Raw genomic sequence first — 25,275 nt, forward strand, 5'->3', positions numbered from 1 at the left:
TCTGACTTAAGAAGACAATAAAACAAATCTAAATCAACAACTAAGTGAAAATACACATAAGAAAAATCAACTTACAGTGTTTCCAAATTCAAGGGTCATCATGAGGATGCTCTCAACTGTTGTAAGTGACACCTGTGTTGATCCCATGTCTCTGAAGGAGAAAGCCCAAACATGCGTGATTTGAACCCAAGGATAAAAATTCTGTACCTAAAAAGATACTTAACAACATGTGGTTACTTCAATTCTGGCTTCTTTGTCAAGTCAGCTCAAGAGTTTTCTTGCTATGGACAATAATTTCAGAAAACTCCCAATGAAGACATTTTATGTGCATCATCAAATTAATCACCTTGGTGCTCAACAGTACAATCCTTTTTACTCTTATCCTCATTTTCATTCTCAATTGCATCCACCTCTCTTGATTAGTCTTTTTTTCTTTTAATATACACCTTACTCCACTTTCCACTTTGAGATAAATGGTATTTCTACCTACATCTGCAAGTCCCATGTCTCTTATGTGTTCTTCAATACTATTCCTTCCTCTGCAGGCTATCTTGCCCATATACGTTTTTTCTTTGCTAATAATGCTTATTTCAATAACCGAGTTAAAACTTAAATTAGGACTTTTTCCCAAAACGCAAAATACTTAATCTTTTGATGACAACAAAAAAGATCAGAAATCATCTCATGAGCCATGAGATTGTTGCAATACTTACAAATATTTTAATGCTGGCAACTTAAAAAGATAGGAATCTTCAACAGCTGACAGAGGGTTACGACTGATAATTCTGAAAAATGCAATGGAATTAAAATGATCTGCATTTCCAGTAATGACTACCACGAACGTTTATGTTCATTTTGGGGGTATGGAACTGGAAGGTTAAAACTAATCATTTTCTGCCTTTGCCTATAAATCACCCTTACATTCTGTAAAGCACTCTTCCTTTGGGAACTACCCAGCTCTCTGGACGATAAAGTGGAGAACAGAAAGAGAAAAAAAAATTTTTTTTTTTTTTTTTTTTTTTTTTTTTTTTTTTTTTTTTACGTGGACAGCAAAGCCAAGATATGCCAAAGAACTTTTTGGGCTGAAAACCCTAGAAGTGACTATGCTGGTAGGAAGCCCAGGCTCTGTAGGAAATACTGTTTCTAGTGTCCTCTATAATTCTAGGTGCTTTTCCTTTATCTCTAGAAATGTAAAAAATTCCACAGTTTAAAACACCCGGTTAAAGACAAAAATAGGACCAATTCCTCAGTTTGGGGGCCAAAGACAAAGGGATTAATTTAAGAGGAAATGGTGAAAGCTATACCCCCACCATGTGTATTCTCCTATGACAGCCTTTGTTAGGTGGCATATGATCCCGTTTCCTTATCCATCTCCTGGACTGCCAGCTCCCTGAGGGCAGGGACCATACTCTATTGTCATTTTTGTCCCTGTGCCTGACAGAGTGCTTGTTATTTACTAGTTACTTAGTGAAGGCTTGTTGAATAAATAACATTTTGTCACTGCTTGACACAAGTTTTTATTCCAAAATGCTGAGTAGATTTTCTTCTCAGTTCTTTACAGCAAAAATAAAGTGAAGGAAACAGGAAGAAAGAAAAGAAAATCTGCCTTTAGGTTGACTCTGCTCAAGAATCATCACTGTACTTTTGCAAAATTATAAGGATAATCATCACAACCAATACTATTGAGCTATGGGGCATCTGTGATCAGCATTTCACATTTAAACCTCACAATAACCTTATGTGATAGATACATCATTACCCCATTTTACAAGTGAGGAAACTGAAGTACAGAGAGGTTGTATAATTTGTCCCAGTTTGTCCAGCCAGTCAAGAAGCAGAGATGGAATCTGAACTCAGTTCTGACTCCAAAGCCTGTATTTAAATTGTATGGAAAAAAGGGGGTTTAAAATAGCCGTTACCTTAAACTTAACTTTGAGAGCATTAAATATAGAAACACTTTGCTGAACTTCATCTCTCCATCTGGGAGAGCTTCTCTAAGAATTACATTTTCTATTTTTATTCCTTTCCTCTAATCATCTCCCATGATTAAGTATTTAATTAGCCTGTGATCATTGAGACTTTACAGATTTCATTTCTTATTTTTTTATTCTATTTTTTGAGAGAGAGAGTACAAGAGTATGAGTGAAGGGAGGCAGAGGAAGAGAGAGAGAGAGAATCCCAAGCAGGCTCCATGCCCCGTGCAGAGCCTGACATGGGGCTTGATCCCATGACCGCAAGATCATGACCTGAGCCGAAATCAAGAGTCAGGCAGTTAACTGAGCCACCCAGGTGCCCTGAGACTTTAGAGATTTTAAAGCCCTGTTACAGGTGAATCAGTGAAAATGAGAGAGGAAGGACGTCTGAAAATTCATCCTTCCGTAAAAGCAACAACAACAACAACAACTAGCAAAAATGGTCAAAATCAACTTTCTCAGAACTTTGGAAATTTTAACCAATGGGCTTGCAGCAACCCGGAGAGCATGTATTAAAGAAAAAATTACTAATTTCTATAAGAACAGTGAGCTCTGTTGTTTTAACTTGTCCTCAACCTCTGCTCTCCATCCTGATGATAACCTTAAAAATTGCCCACATCCCAGGGGAACAAAATGGAGCTGAAGTTCCTTAAAGCCTCATTCCCAAAGAACAAACTGTCATTGTTTTACCTGTCTAGTGGGGTCCCTAAAAAACTTCACTTGAAAGCCTTGCCCTTGACCTCACTGAGAACTGCACAGTGCTAAAATAGCCTCTTCCCAAGGGGCCTTTTTTGAAAACAATTATAGATAAATGTTTTAATCTGGCAGCTATGTGAGGCAATTGATCACAAGACAAAAAATAGCCTAAACAAAAAGCCTAAAAGGGAAAAGCTGAGAAATGAGATGTCCATAGGGACTTTGAAATGCTCCAACATCTTCCTGGGTAACTAGAAGACCACAAGACATATTCCTGGGAATGTAGAAAAAAAACCTTAGCACTAATAAATGAGTTCAGCAAGGTTACAGGACACAAGATCGATATGTAAAAATTAGCTTTATTTCTATACATCAGCAATGACTATTCCAAAAATGAAATTAAGAAAACAATTCCATGTATAACAGTACTCAAAAGAATAAAATACTTAGGAAAACATTTAACCAAAGAAGTGCAAGAATCACACTAAAAACCACAAAACGTTGTTGAAAGAAATTAAAGAAGATTGAAATAAACGTAAAGATATGCCATGTTCACGGATCAGAAGAAAATATTGTTAAAATGGCACTATACCCCAGATTGAACTGTGGTTTCAGTATAATCCCTATCAAAACCCCAACTGACTTCTTTCCAAATATTGGCAAGCTAATTCTAAAATCTGTATGTCAATTCAAGGGACCGAGAATAGCCCAAAATGATCTTTAAAAAAAAAAAAAAAAAGTTTATCTATTCATTTTGAGAGACAGCGAGCATACACACCCGTGCAGAAGAGCAAACATGAGCGAGTGTGAGTGGGGAAAAGTGTGAGCAGGGGAGGGGCAGAGGGAGAAGGAGAGGGAGCATCCCAAGCAGGCTCCATGCTGTCAGTGCAGATGGCAACACGGGGTTCCATCTCACAAACTGTGAGGTCATGACCTGAGCTGAAATCAAGAGCCGGCCACTTAACCAACTGAGCTACCCAGGGGCTCCAAAACGATTTTGACAAAGAACAACCAAATGGGGAGACTCACACGCCCTGGTTTCAAAACCTACTTCAAAACTACAGTAATCACGGTGTGGTACTGGCATAAGAACAGACATGTAAGCTGATGGAACAGAACTGACAGTCCAGGAATAAATCCTCACATTTATGGCCCACTGATTTTCAACAAGGGTGCCAACACCATTCAATGTGGGAAGACTAGTGTTTTCAAATGATGCTGGGACAACCGTATATCCCCATACAAAATAATGGAGTTGGATTCCTACACTTCACACCATATATAAATATTAACTCAAAATGAGTCAAAGACCTAAATGGAAGAGCTCAAGCTATAAAACTCTCAGGAGAGAAATCTTTATGACCTTGGATTTAGGCAACAGTTTCTTAGACATGACACAAAAAGCACAACAAACCAAAGGAAAAATAGGTAAGCTGGACTTTATTTAAAAATAAAAAAACAACCCAAAACTATCATATGTCTGATACAAGTCTAGTATCCAGAATATCCAGAATATATAAAGAACTCTTAAAACTCAGAAAAAGACAAATAATCAAATGTTTAAATGGGTAAAGGATTTGAAGAGACATTTCGCCAAAGAAAATACATGAATGGCCAATAAGCACATGAAAAGATGCTCAATGTCTTAGGTCATTAGGGAAATAGAAATCAAAGCTACAATGAGATACTACTCTACACTCACTAAGATGGCTATGATCGAACAGAGAGACAATGATAAGTGGTAGCAAGATTTGGGGAAACCAGAATCTTCATACATTGGTGGGAATGTAAGATGGTGTAGTCACTGTGGAAAACAGTTTGGCAGTTCCTCAAAAGGGTTAAATATAGAGTTACTACATGACCCAGCAATTCCACTCTTAGGTACGTACCCAAGAGAATTAAAAACATATGACCACACAAAAACTTGTACATGAATACTCATAGCAGCATTATTCATAAGAGCCAAAAAGTCAAAATAATCCAAATGTCCAATAACTCACGAATGGATGAACAAAATGTGATTGGAGCACCTGGGTGGCTCAGTCGGTTAAGCATCTGACTTTGGCTCAGGTCGTCATCTCACAGTTCATGAGTTCGAGCTCTACATCAGGCTCTGTGGTTTTGGATCCTCTGTCCCCCTCTCCCTCTGCCCCTTCCCCGCTTGTGTGTGCGCTCTCTTTCAAAAATAAATAAACATTAAAAAAAGAATGAAGTACTGAAACATGCTACAACCGGATAAATCTTGAAGCCAACAAGCTATGTGAAAGAAACTAGACACACATTTCGATGAAATGTCCAGAATAGGCAAATCCATAGGGGCAGAAGGTAAATTAGTTGTTGCCAGGGGCCTGGGGGGAGGGGAGAATGGGGAGTAAAGGCTGATGGGTATGGTATTTCTTTTGAGGGGGGTGATGACAATGTTCTGGAATTAGCAGTGATTACTGTCTATCAAAGTATACCATTGCACTATATACTTTATAACGTTGCATATTCTATTATGCGGACTATATCTCAATTTGAAAAAAAAAAAAAAAAAAAGAACCACGTTGTGATAAATAGAGAACCAGTTGCCAGAAGATAAACATGTTAGTAGGTGGAGAAAAGGGGAGCGAAGATTCAAACTCTTCCACAACGGAGGTCAGAGGGAGTTAGCGGTGCGGCTGGGAGCCATGCGTTTTTGTTCCTGCCTTGGAAACTCCCCTATTCTTCCTATTCCAGCCCATTCTTCTACGTTTTTTCAGGCCCATTAACATGTCGGGTTTGTGTAACACTAGTTAATATCCAGTCAGACAATGTTATGAAGAGAAAGAACGTGAGTGTCACATGTCTGGTTAAACACAGTTCCTCAACCTTGAGGCTCTGAATGTCCTTTGGCTTTGAAACAATAACAATGGCATTCATACCTACAAGCTTACTGGTGGGCTCTGTGCAAGTAAGCTCTTCCACGTGTGTGTCTTCCCCTGCCCACTGCTCCCCCCCCGCTCCACCCCGCGCCCACCCCCGGCTCCCTATTAAGAAAGACTATGAAGAGTTATGCAGCCAAAACAATTTAGTAGTTCGTTATCCTTCCCCCCAACTATCTCAGTGCTCTACCCCCACTGTCCCCCCCTCTTTCCTGGTAGCTCACCCATGGCCTTATACCCATCGGCTCAGTGCTTCCTCTTACCCAGGCAGCCCTCCTGCTGAGATGAATGCCCCGTGTTTATCTGTAGTGAAAACAAAATACAGGCCACTCCAAATTATCCTATTTCCTCCTGTCTTTAGTGCTGCCTTTTCTTCATGGAGCTATTGTGCCTGAGCCAAGGGGAGAATGAGAACTGACCCGACAGGTTACCTCTGCTGGACCGACAGCAATTGTTTTTCCACAGACTGCGATACGAACGAACGGTGGACATTGCACTAGAGATCATCTCCATTTCCGTTCAATTCCCTCATCTTACAGATAAAAGGTGTGCTGACTCAGTCTATTGGCTTTTGGATATTCGTGGGCTTATCTTTATGGGAGTCAAACATAACAACAGTTATCCTCAAAGACTGTCTCATAATCAAAGTTGAAGAAATACTGTTCTAGGTATTCTTTTGTTTTTTAAAAAACTATCTTATTTGAAGAGGAAAACTCAAGTATTTTTGCAAAAGCTTTCTGTTGCAGAGCAACGGGACAGACTAAAGGTAGCTCACAAAATAAGGGAACATTTCTTACGTGTTATTTTTTTTTTCTCCAAATTCTTCTACAGAGGTCCAGACAGATGGGCTACGTTTCCTTTCTATTAACTGAGGAGACAGAGAAGACTTGAGGACTGAAGCTTGTCACCACTGTCCTGAATGTACTGAAATCCTAACAGCTTTAGCTGAAAAAATGTCCAAAGCAGGCAGTGAAAATAAATTTCAAATAGGACAAACTCCAAACTCTCTACGCTGGAATCCCAAGGCATGGAGGGAAAACTGGCTCGTTGGAGGAAAGCAGTTGAAGAGATAAGTGGAGTGATCTAGACCCTATTCCAGTCTGTTTGAAGTACCTGGGGATAGAATAACCCCTTTCCTTTATTCATCTACATAGGTCCATGAGCCATGAGAACGTGACTCCCCATGGGAAGCTCCTCAATGCAAGACATCTAAGGGCATCACGTAAATCCTTTCTCAGGGGTTGGGCGGGGGGAGGGGCGAAGCCTAAAGAATCTGAAATGGTGAGCCTATGTTTTAATTAAAGTTCTGAGAATAGCCTTGAAGAGGAGTTTCTGGCAGTGAGGACCAGCCCAAGAAGCAAGGGCCCTGGAATCAGGCAGACCTAGGTCTGAATTCTGGCTGTCACTTCCTGGTGAAGGGACTTAAGTAACGAACGTCTCCGAGTCCTTTTAGCAGCATTTACCTCATAAGGCAACTTGAGGATTAAAGGAAAGAGCATGTGCAAAGCACCTAGCATAAGGCTGGGCACAGAGTGGGTGCCTAGCAGTGACGATGTGATAGTTACACCAGGCGGTGAGCAGGAAGCCTGGGGATGCCCATAGGTGGCATGGCCAGGAACTCCAGAAGCATAGGGAAAAGGAGCTCCCTGCTTGAAAGGTCCTATTCCAGTGAGAAGCTGACTCCAAGGGACGACGCCCAAAAGGCCAGTTGTCATTCAGGTCCTACCTAGTGCCAGGGAATGCGGAATTGTATTACTCGCGAAGCTTCTGAAGTGTTTCTGTCACTTATTGACAGTGTGAACCTAGGCAAGTCACCCGATGTCTCTGAGTTTCAAGTTCCTCATCCCCAAAATGAGGATAATACTACCTGTGTCACAAGAGTTGCTGGAAAAACGAAAATGAAGTGCCGTGTGAGGGGCCACGTCCGGAGCACTTCCCACGTGCCAGGCTCTATTCTAAGAGTTTAAGACACATTGTCTTACTTGCAGCACAAGCGAAAGGTCTTAGCATAGTGCCGGAGCGCAGTAAATACCTAATAGAGGTCGGTATTAAAGAAATGATATGGGGCGGAGGAGCAACTACCATGCTTCCCAGAGAAAGAAGATGCCTTGGTATATACGTGGGAAGACTCAGATGCAGCTGGGAGAAGAAAAGTAATAGTTGGGTATGACTATGGCAAAGCTTTTGAACTACCACACACGGAAAATAATAAAAGTTACCCTAAATCACCCCAAAAGGACAGCCCTGAGTTGTTATCTTCATCCTTAACGTTTATGCCTTTCTGAATCTGAGAAGAAGCTGCCAGGATTTCCAGTACATACCAAAAAGCGATGACAATATCCTGAAGTGTGTCAACTTTTGTGGGCACACAGCTGTCTAAAAGGAAGCAGATGCCGGTTGACTGGGGGAGCGTTAGGGCGTGTCTGTGACTGGGGCTCGAGTTTGCCTTCAGAGGGTGGCCACACCTACCTCAATGATATTCTCAACAATAATTCAACAGGGGCAAGGCTTAGATTTTCCTTATTCTCCCTTAGAGCTTATGTTCTTGGCACAATACGGATGCGCCACAGACGAGCCAGCATGTGAATGTGCTCTATCCCGATAAGGTACAGCCTTTCTACATCGTAGAGTCCTTCAGCTTCTAAAATCATGGAGCTCGTACTGTTAGAACCAATGAAGTGAATTTTTTAAAATAAGCCACCAGTCTGGACCTGTGTAGGTGAATGAAGGAGAAGCACTTTAAAGTCAGGAAAAAAAAAAAAAAACTATACTTAACATTTAGGATTATCAACCACTGTTGGTTTTCCATAATATATTTCATTCCTGATTTCATCTGAAAGAAACAGGATTATTACTACCATTCAAAAAGTGGTACCTTATTAATAAACTCTTGGCATGGCTTTGAGGTGGATTTCAGATTCAAAATAGACTTTACCACACCGCTAACGTGTTCACTCAGTGTTTATCAATAACTTAAGAGGCTTCATTCAAAAAACTTACTGAGATATAATTACCTGAAACCCAGGGGTGAATCAAGGCCTTGTAGGGTCTGAACCTCATCTACTTTGGGAAATCCTGCCTCATCAAAACATGCAAAATTATGCGTACAGGAATTGCGAGGGTCCCTCCCAAGACTTTGGAAGGGGCCTATGTAAGTGAGGAGACCTGAAGTTTAAGCTTCAGTCAGTTCAAGATAAATCCACCTCAGCTGGGGCCCAAAAGGTTTACAAACTTATTTAATGCTGGAGAAAATACTGTTTCAACTTATAAACACCCCAGTAATAAGTCACATAGGTAATAACGTGACTGAATTCACGGGATGGCATCTCCCCTGCGCACGCTCTCTTTCTCTCAGAATAAATAAATAAACGTTAAAAAGAAAAAAGAAAAGAAAAGTTTGGCCCCAAACAAGGAGCCCAACCTCCAATACACACTTACTGTACTGTGATAATGTTTTGGAAGTTAACTGTGAATTCGTTTTAGTAGTACAGCTCTATTCAAACCACATTGAAAGGGCGGGCCTACACCGGCCGACTCCATCTTGTTCTGTGTCCTTCACCTTGACCACACCTCCTCCCCTTGAGTAACCCCCCCCCAACTGCCTAACAGGACTCTTCCCCAGGACCCTTCCCCAGCCAATCAGCTGAGGCCGCAGCCATTACCTCACCAACTGCCACTAGGCACCAGTAAAACCTTTGTCCTTTTGAAACTGGCTCTCTCTCCCGGGTATCTCACAGCTTCGACAGTGCAGGTAGGGGATTGAGCTCGAGCTAGCTCCAATAAAGGCTCTTTTGCTTTTACACCGGACTCGGCTCCCTGGCGGTATTTGGGGATCACGAATTCTGGGCATAACACACATGGCATGAGTATTAATTTATTCTCAATACCAGCTAGCTCTGGTTCTTTAATTACCTTTCTCTGTCATGTAAGATTGATGAGGGAGCATGGGGCAAGTTGAGGGCAAAATACAAGTTAGCACATGCCCCCACCCCAGGTGGGATATGTGTCATTCTGGCTGCTGGAGGACAAAGGAAAGGAAAGAAAACAAATGGTTAACTGATAGAGATCTCAGTCGGGCAAGACAGGGGTTTCCATCAGTTTACAAATATCTTAGTAAATTACAAGAAAAAGGCCATCTTTTTCTCCTTTTTCCAGTATGAAAGATTCTTGGGGACAGTCCCTGTATATTCTTTGTACCCCCGGTACTTAGTACATTGTCGACATAGAGTGCGCGTGGCACGGATTGTTTTTCAATGAATTCATTCATTGTTATCAACGGATTCCACCCTATTTTGTCCTGTATTGCCTACATAACTATGAAATTCAGATTCTTAGAAGAGACTCTTGGTGTTATAAGATGCTTAGTAGAGGTGGTGACTTTTAAGACATTATATTGACACCACTAAAACCTCTTGGTGGAGAAACTCAATGAGCCCGTTCTCTGGCATGCTGGCAAAACAAAAAACTGACCCTCAGTATTCTTTCCCCAAGTTAGGCATCAGCAAATTAATGAGAGAGGAGGCCCCTGCTCTTGGGCACCCGCAGGAACTTACTCCAGCTCCAGACACACCGTAAACACTTTCATCTAACGGAAGATAAGCTGTGAAATCGGATTTCTGAACCACAAGACAGTGAGCCAGTCTTTTCCAGCGTCTGCTTTAGTGGAGGGTCTTCAACCTTGAGTCTCAACATCCCCCTCAGGCCACTGAACATGCCCAGTATGATTTGCTTTTTGACAGAGAAATCACAGAATGTCCCGGCTGAAAGGGAGTCACACACTTCTTAACTGAAGAGTGGTCAGGAAAGAAAGCACATGGAGAGCAGTGCCCTGTGGCAGGTGTTCAGGAGTTCTTGCTGCTTTCCTGATGGCTGAGGAAGCACCCACACCTTTTGCTGCCTGGAGAACTCTGTGCTAAACTTAGTTCTTCGCAGTTCTCTTTTGCACAGGAAACTTGCACGTGAGCCAGAATCAAAGTTAAATTCAGAAGTGGATTTCAAGGACCACGCACACCTTGGGGAAGCATCACTGTCACGAATTCCCATGATAATACTGACTTGGGTGTTACTTGCTTGGGGCCTTCACTGCCCACACAAAGCTGGGTACGAGGGAGGGCAGAGAGTGCCATTTAGGAGTTAAGACAAGTCTCTTGGCCTCTTTGTACCTTAGTTTCCTCATTTGAAAAAAAAAATGGATTTTAAGACCTACTTTCCAGAATTCATACTGGGTTTATTAACACACACCTAACCAATCACTGTATGATATTTTTACATGTAGTTTTTTTTTTTTTTTTTACATGTATTCATTTTCTATTTCACTTACAGCTTGTGTAAAAACTGCATTCCATGCCAGGCCTGAAATGTTCCAAAGCTCAGTTTGATGAGTAAATTGTAACGAAGATTTCTACACACACCAAAAAAAAAAACAAAAAAACAAAAAAACAACAACAACAACAAAAAAACAAGACACAAATGAAGAAGAAAAACAAGATATTTTCAGAATATTTATCCTTTGGCAGTGATTCTAATTTATAGATAACGAAACATAACCACAATACTCTCTCCATACACTAAAGAAATCTCACTATGAAAGATGCTTGCCTTTTTAAAAAAATATTTGCATGAAAGATTTATACTTTCATGTTTATACATGTGGTGCATTAGATACAAATCAGTAAATGCTCAATAAATACTTGTGTTAAGTAAGTATTTTTTTCTAGAGAAGTAAGTTTATTTCTCTAGAAAAATGTTTCACAACTTTAGCACTGTTGAGATTTATGGTTGGATAATCTTTGTTATGGGGGGGGGGGGTGCTGCCCTGTGAACTGTAGGGTGTGACAGCAGCCCTGGCCTCCACCCACTAGATGCCAGCAGCACATCTACAGTCTGACAATCACAAATGTCTCTAGACACTACTAAGTGTCACCTGGATGCAAAAGCACCCTGGCAGAGAACTGCTGCTCTAGAACGATTCACTCTGACCTCTATAATAACTCTCACACCAAACTTTGCCACAGACAAAAAAGATTTGCTACATAATTTTAGTAGCTTTCGACTAATAAAGTTTCATTCATTCAAAGTGAATAACAAAGAGGTTTACAATTAAGTTTAATAAAAATTCCAAATATAATGAAATTATATTTGTAACTTACATAAACTGCAAAAAAGGTAGGGATTCAAATGCACGTCTTTCAATATATTGTATTTTATTGCAGGATAAATCTCTAGGAAAAGGAAAAGGAAAATATTGCCTCAATTAGCTATAAGATATCTAATTAGTAGGATGATAGTATTGAATAAGTAGCTTTTGGCTAAACTCTGAGTATTAGGAATTGTTATTTGAACCTTCCAGAGCCCCTAACCCTGCCCTCACCTTTCTTAAGAGTCTCACCTTTGTGATCTTCATACATAAAACATACAACTATAGATCTTGATAGATCTTGGAAGTAATCTTTCCTGAGAGCAGAAGAATTGATTAAATGACTTTCTGTGGCCTCATCAATTTCTAAATTATGAGCTCAAAGTTGTGATCTCCACATATAATTTCTAATATTAAAAGGGATATTCTCACATTAGCACACCTTCCTGGTTTAGTTGTATTTCTCGACACCAAGTCAATACCAGAAGAGATAAAAGATACCTTTTCATTTAACTTGAAAAGAAGTTACTCCTCTAATCAATACCTAACTTTGAACGAACTCAGAATTATATTATCATATTAATAGAAATTTATTTTTGGTTGTACATTGCCTAAACGCTCTATGAATTTATCAACTGCTTCAGTTGCAAGTGGGGCCAACAAAAAAACAACATGGTACTGGATTTTTATTTGGAAACACCCATTCTTGATTATAGTTGACCCTCTTATTTCCATTGATTTCAGCCGAGTCCCTCACTTTCCACCTACATGGGTACCACCATCTTCTGGCTGGCATTGTCATCTCTGGTCTCTCCCATTCTAATCTATACTGCACACAGTCACCAGATTAATTCTCCAGGAGTGGTTCTCAAATATCAGAGTCACTTGGGAACTTACTCAAGATGCAAATTCTCAGCTCTACTCCGGACTGAGTGAATCAGGAACTGTGGAGGTGGAACCTGTGTTCTGACAAGGCCTCCAAGTGACCCTGGTGCAGTCTAAAGTTTGTCCTAGAGCACTGCTGTGATAACACGGTAGCTTGGCATATTATCCAAGGCCTTCAAAATCCTAAATCTGGCTCTAGTTTCCTACTCTACAGATACCAAAGAAATTTCTCCTGCATTTTGCCTTTCACTCACTCTATTTTGCAAGCATATTCTTCCCAAGATGTCTATCCGATGACACGTCATAGCCATTCAAGGTTCTGTTCAAACAGCATTTCTCTAGTAACTTCCCTGATCCAACTTGAAGTCTTCCCCCCTCTTCTATGTTCCAAAAACAACTTATACTTCTCATTGCCCAAATCCATTTCTTCCCCTCCCCCTCTCCTCCTCCTCCTTCTTCTCCTTCTTTGAATTTTTTAAAGTAGACTCCACGCCCAACCTGGGGCTTGAACTCACGACCCTGAGATCAAGAGTCGCATGCTCTACTGACTCAGCCGGTCAGGTGCCCCAATTTCTTCTTAATATAGTTATTCTGGCATTCCATTTCCTCTGGGCATAAACTCCATGAAAGTATGGACTAGTCTTGCTCATCTGCGTTGTCTACTGTGTTTAAAACTGATGCATGGACAAAGAACAAACTCAAATATTTATAAAATAAATTAACAGCTGGGTAGTGAGTAGAAGGAGCAAAATGACTGAAAAGAAATGTGGTTTTATGACTTTGTGGCTCCCGCTTCTGCACTCTGTCAGTGCTTCATCATCCATTTAGTGCTTATGCGTTATGGTTTAAGCTTCTGTTTATTTTCCCTGTGAAATCATGAGTTCCTACAAGGGTGGGAAGCCTGTCTTAACCATCTGCGTGCCTATGGTACTGGGCATAGGGCCTGTCACATTCTTTTTTAGGTTTTGATTCACATTTTTTTTTGAATGAATGAATGAGAACACTTCACCTAACATGAAATAATTGGCTTACAAAGTACCTCATAGTAGAAATAATGAAAGGCCCAATCCATTGCGCAGTTTGTCTCTTTTGTTTTTCTCCAAACTGTGTTTGTAACGTTTGGAGCCCAGATGGCAGAGGTAGCCAAGAAGACCAATACAAAGTGGTTGTCCCCTAAGACTTGGAAGGTTTGATAATTTGAAGGACTATTTTTAGTGTCATATGAGATTCCTTTTACTCACTACCCTTAAGCCTTCTACATTTGCAAGAAGAATCTATTTTCTAAAGCACATCATTAATAAGGATTAATGAGGGGCGCCTGGATGGCTTAGTCGATTGAGCATCTGACTTCGTTCGGTTCAGGTCATGATCTCACTGTTCATGAATTCGAGCCCCGCATCGGGTTCTGGGCCAACAGCTCAGAGACTGAAGCCCGCTTCGGATTCTGTGTCTCCCTCTCTCTCTGTGCCTACCCTGCTCATACTCTGTCTCTCTCTCTCTCTCTCTCTCTCTCTCTCTCTCAAAAATAAATAAACATTAAAAAATTTTTAAAAAAAGGATTAATGAAATACACAGCTTTGGATGGCATGGGCAAAGAATAAACACTGAACCTCCATAGCAAAGAACATTAGTATCTCTGTATGTCTAATGTACAGAGATATATGCAAACATTTCTTCCTTGACAATGAGGCTGGAGAGATGTTTATTCTGTAATTAGCAAAGTTAGAGGCATTTCTGATGTTTGTTTAGTGTAAACATTTCTAACTATACCACTTAACCATCATTATATTTTTAAAGATTTCATTTTTTTTAAGTAATCTCTATACCTAACATGGGGCTCTAACCTACAACCTCGAGATCAAGAGTTGCAGACTCTAATGACTGAGACAGCCACGTGCCCTTTAGCCATCTTTTTTTTAATGTTTATTTATTTTTGAGAGAGACAGAGACAGAGCATGAGTGGGGGAGGGGCAGAGAGAGAGGGAGACAGAATCTGAAACAGGCTCCGGGCTCTGAGCTGTCAGCACAGAGCCCGACACGGGGCTCGAACCCACAAACTGTGAGATCACGACCTGAGTCAAAGTCAGACACCCAACCAACTGAGCCACCCAGGAGCCCCAACCCCTTAACCATCATTTTAAACATCTATTTTTATGGTGGCATAAGCATTTCCACACCGATCACAGGAATCTGCTCCTGAAGCCAAGAGCACACTGTATGTTAGCTAACTTAACAATAAATTACATAAAAAATAATAATAAAAAAATAAACTAATAAAATTTCCCACACTGAAATCCCTAATCTGTTCTCTTGATAATTTAATATGTACTTGGTAATACTGCTTACATAATTCACCTGCTTAAATATTTCATATTTAAATATTTCATTTAGATTAAATTATTTAAAAATTCTGGGTTAATGGCATTCAAATTAATGTAAGTGTTCTATATTTTCTTGTCTTGTAGGTGACAATTTGAGGTTAACTTCAATTCCTCTCATTTTACTAAGCCAACTTTTTCAAACCTTTTCTGTAAAGGCCACACAGTAAATATTTTAGGCTTTGCAGGCCATATACGGTCTCTGTCACATATTCTCTGTTTCTCTCTCTTCTTTTCTCTTTTACAGCCCTTTAAGAACATGAAAATCATTCTGAACTCATAGGTTGTATCAAGACAGACCATACACAGGATTTGATCCATGGGCCATAAATAATAAATATAAATAAAGGCAGATGGTATATGAACACTTACATAACAAGGTTCATATGGGTGTCCATAATTGCTCAGACCTCATTACCCCTTTTCCTCTACAACTGAAGGGCTTTTTCCTAGATCTTGTCTATAAAATTAAAAAGTTGAAAACGCATAGGAGGTATTTAATGCTAGAGATGGGCTGGGTCCCCACAGACTTACAGAGTTATACAATTTAATAGAGAGAGTTACAGAATTCTACTGTTAGAAGAAATTGTTGCAATTATCTAATTTGAACCCTGTATTTTTTAATAAATAATATAACTAAAAACTCATAATAAATGATGAACTGATTAACTTACAAATACTGGAGGGATAGCAGGCCTTCAAATGTGTCTTTACGTAATTCGGTCAGATAATTTTCACTGAGAATTCTGCAAAATGAAAAGGTCATTTCTGGGTCAAAATGCAAAATAACTACAACTATTTGCTACACAGGACCGCTAGATGTGAGAGAAACCTGGGTAATGGTGCCACCAAATACACTAATTCTTATTTAATGTAGGGATGGCGACCTCTGCTGTTTGATTCAAATATTTTCTTCTCACATACTCCTTTGTCTCTCTCTCTCTCTCTCTCTCTCTCTCTCTCACACACACACACACACACACACACACACACACACACCCCTATCCACTCTTCACACCAAAATGTACATTTAATGCCTACTCTCTGGATCACAAAATCTCTGTTAGAATCCAGCCCTGAGTGGCAAAAACATGGACAGAACTGCCACTTCCTCCTCTCTTTTCCCAAATTTTATTGTGGAAGCCCTATTTATAACCATATCAGTGCTACGAGTAAAGCCATCTAATTTTTTTCCCCAACCAAAAAGTATCTGTGAGAACTAAAAATGTGCATAAAATGCACATAACATAAATGCTCAGTTTAATATGTATAGAGTAAATACCCGTGTAACGCTATTTGTTCTTTCTACTGTTGGTGGATACTAGATTTTTCTAATTTTTAGTTATTATAAACAGTGCTGCTTTGAACATTTTTCTGTTTATATCCTAGTACACATTTGCCTAAGTTTCTCCAGGATTTAACAGGGGTACAAAATTGCCTTCCTAAGAGGTTGTGCTATTTCAAGCTGGCAGATTGAAACATGCCAGGTCTCTACCAAACTCCAAACTCCACCAAAGTCCCTAAGAATGATTAGAAAAGATACAATTAGAAAATCCACAACCTTAGCTCAAAGCCAAGGGAGTAGCTCTACAAACACTCCCCACCAGAAATGCCTTGGAGCCACCTACAGGGTGATTAGCTGGGATACTGCAGTAGGACCAAGGACAGCACATCAACCCCACATCCTTCCTCCTGGGATCTGGCAGCAAAGGGTGTTTTCTTCCAGGCAGGAGCCATTGGTGTTAGAAGGGGGCAGGGTCCCAGAACCCTGGAGGAAGGGTCTACACTCTGACTAGCCATTAGAAGTCACCTCCCACCTCTTCTTTAACTCTCAGGGGGACCTGTCACCAATAACAAGCCCCGTGGTTCATTTCACCTCTTCCTTAGGACCAGAAAACAGAAGCAAGTCAAATCTCAACTACAAAGATAAATTGCACTCAGGAATGACCATGTGGAGTGAGAAAGCCAATTCCATTCAGGACAGAAAATAAAAAACAAATATAACAGCTTATAGTCAATGACACAGTTAACAGAGAAAACACAAAAGGATTTGAGAATACCAACATTAATGGGGCACCTGCGTGGCTCAGTCGGTTAAGCATCCGACTTCGGCTCAGGTTGCAGTCCATGGGTTCAAGCCCTGCACTGGGCTCTGTGCTGAAGCTCAGAGCCTGGAGCCTGCTTCAGATTCTGTATCTCCCTCTCTCTCTGCCCCTCCCCAACTTGCACTCTGTCTCTCACTCTCTCTCTCTCTCTCTCTCAAAAATAAACACTATAAAAAATTTAGAATAGCATCATTAATATATCCTCAGATAGAGGTAAACAGTACATCTAATAAAAAGAACCAACTCAAGATTATATGAATGAAAAGTATTATCATTAGTAAAAAACTCAGTCTATGAGCAGCAGAAATGGTCGTTGAATAAATTAGAAAACTTGAGGGGCGCCTGGGTGGCTCAGTCGGTTAAGCGGCCGACTTCAGCTCAGGTCATGATCTCGCGGTCCGTGAGTTCGAGCCCTGCGTCGGGCTCTGTGCCGACAGCTCAGAGCCTGGAGCCTGTTTCAGATTCTGTGTCTCCCTCTCTCTGACCCTCCCCCGTTCATGCTCTGTCTCTCTCTGTTTCAAAAATAAATAAACGTTAAAAAAAAATTAACACAGAATTGCAATCGGTAGAGGTTGAGTTGGGATATGGAAGGGGAAACACCTTTCCTCAGAGCTACTGACTTCAAAGTTCTGGACCAAGAAGGACCTTAGAATGCAGTTAGTTTTTGTTTTTTTTTTTTGTTTTTTTTTTTTGTATTCATATTTGGAGAGAATATACTCACAGTTTCTCAGCCCAACGGTATCCCTTCCATACATTTTCATCAATGTAAGAAATAGAGTTTCCTTGGAAATTTCTGTGAAGAAACAAACACAGTTCAGATCCTTGAATAGGTAGGAAGGGAATGAACGGAATAAATAAGAGAATCACTGGCAACCCTGTGGGGAATATTCCAATGCAGTAAATGCCAACTTTCTACTTTCCGCAGCTATCAGCATCCCAGGTGGTGCAATTAATAAAGAGCTAGCGTGGGGCCACTGGCACAAACAAGGCAGCTCCTTAGAACCTGAACGTCCTATTTGTTCCATTCCTTGGGTAGATAACGCCTGTTCATTACTCTGGAGGTAAGTATTTTTTTCCCCCAAATCACTTATGTGTCTAAAATGGTTCCTTCCACAAATCAATGAGAAAATAATAATTCAACGAAAAAAATGGTAAAAAATTTACCATTATCAGCAAACAAATGTAAAGAAGCCCTCTACTGAAACCTCTCTAGGTGTTAGAAGGATAAGGGAAGTTAGAAATTAGAATAACTAACACGGAAAGATTTCTTAGACATATTGCATAGGGAAAAGCAACAAATCACTGGGCAAGGAATTAAAAAGTATCCCCTCATTAGGAAATTAGGAAAAAATGCAAAGGAAAGAGATGGGAAGGAAGGACACACACCAAAAAGGTGACAGGAGTTATCTTATGAGTGGTAGGGAGGGTGGGGTGGGATTTTCACGTTTTATCCTCTATACCTGTGACATTAAAAACAAAAAAAAGTATCCATGATAACTCATGTATCCATGAATTACACATGTTTAAAAGAAGCTATTAAATGCCTGAGGTTCAGTTTCAACCGCTAACCCTGCGTATGACTTTGAACCTTTACCTGTAGTTTTGTCCTCTTCCCTCAACAACAGCTTACCTGGTCAGTTTATATACACATTTTTTTCAGGGGAGTCAGGAATAAATTCAAAACAGATACCCATCTGCCCCTGTGCCTGGTGGACATTTCCAGTCAACCTGAAGCCTTCTGGTTGCTCCTATGTTCCCTGGTAAAAGATGCCTCAACTTCCATCATTCTCCTTTTCTGGGACAGAAGTTTCAGAGTAATATCTGAGTTTTCTCTTTCCCGTGCACACCCCACCCGCGACTGTCATCAGTTAGTCTATCTTGTCACTTCCTCCTTTGCAGTGCTCTCAAGGCTTTTCTTTCTACTCTTTTCAGCAACTCTGATTCGGCCCCTTGTTACTTTACCCCTAGGTTTTGTTAGAACATTCTATCTGGTCTCGCTGGATCAAGCTCTCCTCTCCAGATCGCCCTATATGGGGAACTGAAAATAATCCTCGTTTCAATGGTCTGTATCTCATGCTTGAAAACTTTCAATGGCCCTCTGTAACTCAGAATGTAACGTTCAAACCTCTCTAGCTGATAGTCAAGGTTTCTCGTAATTGGATCTTTAACTGCTTAACCTAATTCTTTTTTTTTTTTTAATGTTTATTTATTTTTGAGACAGAGAGAGACAGAGCATGAATGGGGGAGGGGCAGAGAGAGAGGGAGACACAGAATCGGAAGCAGGCTCCAGGCTCTGAGCCGTCAGCCCAGAGCCTGACGTGGGGCTCGAACTCACGAACTGTGAGATCGTGACCTGGGCTGAAGTCGGACGCTCAACCGACTGAGCCACCCAGGCACCCCTAACCTAATTCTTAATTCCTGATCATTCCTGCAGCCATGCCTTTGCCTAGACTTATACCCATTTTTTTCTCTATTTAACACATCAGAGCCACTCTTTAAGTCTCAGCTAAAGTGTTAGCTTATCCATGCAGCTCTCCCTGACCTCCATACTCCACTGAGTACAGAGTCTGCTGAATTCCAACACCCATGGTACCTCTTTTAGTACTTAATTACATGCCACCTCCCTTTTTATGACCATTTCCTTTCTTCCCACCTGTCATTTCATGTTCTGAAGACGATTTCATCCTAGTGTGGCGCCCATCGTACTTACTCTTGGGTTGGGCCCAAACCGAGTACTGTATGTGGAAGGCCGGGGGTCAAAGATGAGGTCTGGGGAATCAAAATAATAACAGCTAACACTCATATTTTGCCAGGCACTGATCCAAGTGCTTCATATGTATTACCTCATCTAGATCTCACAATAATCCCATGAGATGGTAGCTATCATAATTTCCATTTCACAGAAAAGGAAACTGAGTCACAAAGCTAATAGATGACAGACCTCGGCCCAAACGCAGGCAATCTAGTTCCAGAATCTCTACTCTTCACTACTCTGTTGTATCCTATTATAGAGGATGGAGCAAAAATGGGAGAGTAGAGGTTAAGGAATGAAATAATGGGGCTAAAAATTGGATAAGGAAAAAGAATAAGGACAATTACAAGTAAAAGATTGGAGAAGGGCGAACAGTAGTAAAAAGGAAAATGAAGATAAGGGATAGTTGACAAAGAAAAGGTAAAAACAGAAAGTCAGTCAACGTGGTTGGGGAGATGAGGAAGGCCCAGGACGACATTGAGGAAGAGACGGCCATGTCAAGCAGGAGGCAGAGAACGAACAAGTAAAGGCGATTCTTACAAGATGGTGAAGGTGCCGTTGTAGGTGTCGGGCTCCGGCTCGGGCACTCTGCGGAGCCTCTGCTGTAGGCTGAGACCAACACACGACAGTGTCTCATCTTTGCAGGTACAGCGCTCACATATTTTGAGGTCTGTGGCGGCATTCTGTTCTGGTTGCCAAGTTAAAGTTGTGTATGCCTTTTCTGAGGTATAGTTTACAAAATGCACCACAGAATGTTGAGTTGTTGGAGGAAAACCTGTCTCAAATGACTCTGGTTGCTGACTTACAGGAATTTCTAGGTCCATAGGTGGAACCGTGACTTCAGTCAGGTTTCGATGTTGACTCTGAACCTGTTCTGGATGTGCAAGTGTCACCTCAAGGTCCTTTGGGGGAGGAGCTGTAGTCTTCTTCAGGGTTGTCAAATGTTCAGCCTCTGTAATAGGTTCTGGAGTTATAGTAAGCTCCACATGACGAAATGGGATGATGGGTGATGCTGGATGCTGACCTTGATCCTTACTTGGAGTTGGAACTGTCACTTCCTGCTCGAATGGATATTGAACTACAACCTCCTTAGGTGGCTCTGGAGGCTGAGTTGGGGTGTCTCGCATGGTTGGAGAAGGTTCAGTCTCCACACTGGATCCTGCAGTTACAGTAAGTTCCAGGTCCATAGGTGGAACTGTGACTTCAGTCAGGTTTGGATGCTGACTCTGAACCTGCTCTGGATGTGCTAGTGTCACCTCACGGTCCTTTGGAGGAGGAGCTGTAGTCTCCTTCATGGGTGTAGAATGTTCAGCCTCTGTAGTAGGTTCTGGAGTTATGGTAAGCCCCAAGTCCACATGATGAGCTGTGACACTGGGCAATGTTGGTTGCTGACCTTGATCCTTACTTGGAGTAGGAACTGTCACTTCCTGTTGGGATGGATACGGAACAACCTCCTTAGGTGGCTCTGGAGGCTGGGTTGGGGTCTCTTGCATGGTTAGAGAAGGTTCAGTCTCCGTAGTGGATTCTGGAGTTATGGGAAGCCCTGGGTCCAAAGGTTTAACTGTGACTTTAGTTAAGGTTGGATGCTGAATGTGCTCTGAATGTGGAAATGTCACCTCAAGGTCCTCTGGAGGAGCGGTAGTCTGCTGCAGGGCTGAGGGATGTTTAACATCCGTAGTGGGTTCTGTAGTTACGGTAAGCACCAAGTCCAAAGGCTGAACTGTTACATTCGGCAACCACAGACGCTGAGCTTGATCCTGATCTGGTGTTGGAACTGCTGCCTCTTGATATACTGGAGGTTGAGCTACAAGTTCCTTAGGCGGCTCTGGAGGCTGGTCTGGGGTCTGTTGAGTTTTGGCCTTATTCAAGGTTGAAGGCTGAACCTGAACCTGCTCTAGATGTGCAAATGTTACCTCAAGGTCCTTTGGAGGAGCTGTAGTTTTCTTCAGGGCTGTAGAAGCTTTAACCTCCATAGTGGGTTCTGGAGTTATGGTAAGCTCTAGGTCCAAAGGCTGAACTGTTACATTAGGTGACAATGGATGACGAGATCGATCCAGACCTGGAGTTGGAACTGTCACCTCCCGAAACAGTGGAGGCTGAACTACAACCTTCTTAGGTGGCCCTGAAGGGTGACCTGGGATCTCTTGCGTGGTTGAAGTTTCAACCTCTGTAGTGGGTTCTGGAGTTATGGTCAGTTCCGGGTCTAAAGGCTGAACTCTGGCTTCAGTCAAATTTGGATGCTGAGCCTGGACCTGCTCTGGATGTGGAGGTGTCACCGCAGTGTCCTCTGGAGGAGCTATAGTCTGCTGCATGATTGTAGAATGCTCAGCCTCCACAGTAGGTTCTGGAGTTGCAGTAAGCTCCAGGTCAGCAGGCTGAATAGTAACATTGGGCAAGTTTGGATGCTGAGCTTGCTCTTGTCCTAGAGGTGGAACTGTCACCTCATTACGGACTGGAGGTTGTGCTACAACCTCCTCGGGTGGCTCTGGAGGCTGAACGGGGGCCTCCTGCTGGGCTGGAGGAGTTTCTGCCTCCTTAGAGGGCTCCGGAGGTTGAGTTGGAGACTGCTGAAGAATTGGAGATGGTTCTACCTTCTCAGGGGCCTCTGAAGGCTGAGCTTGTACCTCCTGTTGTGTTAGAGAAGGTTCTATCTCCTTAAGTGGCTCGAGAGGTAGAGATAGGGTTTCCTGCTGGACTGGAGATGGTTCCACCTTCTCAGGAGGCTCTGAAGGCTGAGGTGGGGCCTCCTGCTGTGTGGAAGGTTCTACCTCCTTAGGGGGCTCAGGGGATACAACTGGGGCTTTCTGCTGAGTTGGAAAAGATTCTGCCTCATTACCGGGCTCTGAAGGCTGAACTGGGGCCTCCTGAGGTGTGGGAGAAGGTTCCACCTCCTTAGGGGGCTCAGGGGATATAGCTGGGGACTCCTGGAGGACTGGAAACTGAGCTGGGGCCACCTGCTGGGTTGGAGACTCTGCCTCATTAGGGGGCTCTGAAGGCTGAGCTGGGGCCTCCTGCAGTGTGGGAGAAGGTTCTACCTCCTTAGGGGGCTCAGGAGATACAGCTGGGGCCTGCTGGGGGACAGGAGACTGAACCAGGGCCTCCTGCGGGGTTGGAGAAGATTCTGCCTCATTAGGGGGCTCTGAAGGCTGAGCTGGGACTTCCTGCTGAACTGGAGATGGTTCTACCTTCTCAGGAGGCTCTGAAAGCTGAGCTGGGGCCTCCTGTGGTGTGGGAGAAGGTTCTACCTCCTTAGGGGGCTCAGGAGATACAGCTGGGGCCAGCTGGGGGACTACAGACTGAGCTGGGGCCTCCTGTTGGCCTGAAGCAGGTTCCACAGCCTTACGGGGGTCTGGAGTCTGAGCTAGGACCTCTTGTTGGCCTGGAGAAGACTCATCTTCAGGGGACTCTGGAGACTGGGAAAGACGCTTGGACTGAGCTGGAGAAAATTCAACTTGCTCAGGGGGAATAGGAGATTGAGCAGGGACATCCTGCTGCACTGGAAGATGTTCAACCTCCTTAGTTGCCTGGGGACTTATGAAAATCCTCAGATCCACAGGTTTAACTGTGATATTAGGCAACACTGGATGCTGAGCTTCACCTGGACCTGGAGGTGAGAATGTCACCTCATGCTGTACTGGAGACTGAGCTACAACATCTGTAGAGGACCCTGGAGGCTGAGCTGGATGCTCATACTGAACTGGAAAAGACTCGACCCCCTCATTGGGCTTTGGTTGCTGAGCTGGGACCTCTTGCTGGATTGGAGAAGGTTCTCTACTTGCAACAGGCACTTGAGGCAGAGCTGAGCTCTCCTGCTGGCTTGGAGAAAGTTCAATTTCCTCAGGAAAATCTTCGGGTGGAGTTGGGACTTCGTGCTGGACTGGAGAAGATACAACATTTTCAGGGGGCGCTGGATGCTGATGTGGGACCTCCTGCTGGGTTGGAGAAGGTTCAACTTCGCCAGGATATTCTGGATACTGAACTGGGGTCTCCTGCTGTGTTGGAAGTTTCTCCTGTGTGGTAGATTCTGGAGATTGCGTTGGAGTCTCCTGTTGAACTGGCAAAGATTCAACCTCAGGGGACTGTGGAGGCAGAGTTGGGGCTTCATGCTGGGTTTCAAAAGGTTCCACATTAAGAGGCACTGAGGGCTGAGCTCTAGTCTCGTGCTGAACTGCAGAAGGTCCCACCTCTGTAGTGGGTTCTGCAGTCATGGTAAGCTGCACATCTGGAGGTTTCAAACTGACATTGGGCAGGTTTAAATGTTGATCACGGTAGTGACCTGGAGGTGAAACTGTCATCTTATGATGCCATAGAGGTTGAGCTGGGTGCTCCTGCTGGGTTGGAGAAGGTTCCACCTCCCTGGAAGGCAGCTCTGGAGGCTGAGCTGGTTGCTCTTGCAGGGTTGCAGAAGATTCTATCTCCTCTGGAGACTGAGCTGGAGTCTCCTGCTGGGTTGAAGATTCTGCCTCATTAAGGAGCTCTGCAAGCTGAGCTGAGACCTCCTCCTGGGTTGGAGAAAGTTCAGCTTCTCCAAAAGGGTCTGGAAGCTGAGCTGGGGGTTCCTGTTTGCTTAGAGAAGGCTTAGCTTCCTCACGAGGCACTGAAGGCTGAGCTGGGGTCTCCTGCTGCCTTAGAGAAGGATCAATCACCCCAGGAGGCTCGGAATGCTGACCTGGGGTCTCCCGCTCACTTGAAGGCTCAACCTCCTCTGGAGGCTTACCCGAGGTCTCTTGCTGGGTTAGAGAAAGTTCTGCTTCCTCAGTATGTTCAAGAGGCTGAGGTGGGGCCTCTTGCTGGGCTATAGAAGGTGCAACACCTTTCTCAGGCCCTGGAGTTGTGGTAAGTTCCACATCTAAAGGCTTACCTGTAACCCTGGGAAACATTAAATAATCCCAACCTGGCATTGGAACCACCTCTGGGAGCCTTTGATGCTGGGTTAGCTGGTCATTCAGATCCTCATCTGGCCCTGGGGGTAGTTCTCCAACGGAATCCGTGTCCAGGAATGGAACCAAAGTCTCCGTCAACTCCTTAGGCGGGGCCAACATCTGGGCTGGAGCAGAGGACCCCAGGTAATTAAAGCCCCCCAGCCCAGCTGGGGGTGTAAGCGCCTGGGGCGATTCGGGTGGGGGATCAGAGGAGCGCGACGACCAGGGCTCAGCAGCCTCCAGGGGGTCGGAGGTCAGCTGGGCAGGGTCCAGGGCCCACTCTGGAGGCTGAGCTGCCTGGACCAGCAGCCACAACGGTTGCCACATAAGGACAAGCAGTGGGGCCAACAGGCGCAGCCGGGACATGACTTGCGGAGGCTCCGGGGCGCAGCGACCCAGGCGAGTGGGGTACTGGCGCTGGGAACTGAGCGGGAGCCAAACCATTATGGCAGCCCCGTGATGCGCGCGTGCACTGTTAGCAAGTGCGCGCCCCTCCCCCGCCTAAGCCCCACCCTTTATTTATTG

At 43.2% G+C, this 25,275-nt stretch overlaps 3 protein-coding genes and 1 long non-coding RNA gene across 8 annotated transcripts in view; 1 reads left to right on the forward strand and 3 right to left on the reverse strand.

Moving 5' to 3' along the window:
- LOC147571502 (pleckstrin homology domain-containing family M member 1-like) overlaps positions 1-19,404 on the forward strand; it is a 44,200-nt gene extending 24,796 nt beyond the window's left edge. For 3 of the 5 annotated variants that reach the window (XM_086696320.1, XM_086696321.1, XM_086696319.1), the window contains one exon: positions 19,298-19,404. In XM_086696320.1, coding sequence (XP_086552446.1) covers positions 19,298-19,393 — 96 coding nt within the window. In that variant the 3' untranslated portion in view covers positions 19,394-19,404. Of the gene's footprint in view, positions 1-5,933; positions 6,119-6,403; positions 7,809-19,297 lie in introns of those variants that run through there. The other 2 variants (XM_086696323.1, XM_086696322.1) reach the window with 2 other exon arrangements.
- On the reverse strand, positions 52-23,255 carry LOC147571503 (leucine-rich repeat-containing protein 37A2-like). The gene is made up of 7 exons (XM_086696318.1): positions 23,130-23,255; positions 22,105-22,565; positions 20,369-21,444; positions 17,798-17,869; positions 15,646-15,717; positions 714-785; positions 52-151 (listed from the first exon to the last, which is right to left on the reverse strand). The coding sequence occupies exons 2-7, from the start codon at positions 22,138-22,140 to the stop codon at positions 67-69; spliced, it is 1,413 nt and encodes a 470-aa protein (XP_086552444.1). The 5' UTR covers positions 22,141-22,565; positions 23,130-23,255; the 3' UTR covers positions 52-66.
- Positions 3,009-4,201, reverse strand: LOC147571504 (uncharacterized). Its single transcript, XR_015247336.1, has 2 exons — positions 3,898-4,201; positions 3,009-3,272 (listed from the first exon to the last, which is right to left on the reverse strand). It is a non-coding gene; the product is annotated as an uncharacterized LOC147571504 (long non-coding RNA).
- Positions 22,154-25,262, reverse strand: LOC147571505 (uncharacterized). Its single transcript, XM_086696334.1, has 2 exons — positions 22,244-25,262; positions 22,154-22,172 (listed from the first exon to the last, which is right to left on the reverse strand). Exons 1-2 carry the CDS (start codon positions 25,192-25,194, stop codon positions 22,154-22,156), a joined length of 2,970 nt encoding a protein of 989 aa, XP_086552460.1. The 5' UTR covers positions 25,195-25,262.
- Positions 25,263-25,275: the final 13 nt, after the last annotated feature.

The sequence above is a fragment of the Puma concolor genome, unplaced genomic scaffold (assembly GCF_028749965.1).
Source record: "Puma concolor isolate L17-30 unplaced genomic scaffold, mPumCon1.1.hap2 unalloc_scaffold_24, whole genome shotgun sequence".
Taxonomy (NCBI): Eukaryota; Metazoa; Chordata; class Mammalia; order Carnivora; family Felidae; genus Puma; species Puma concolor.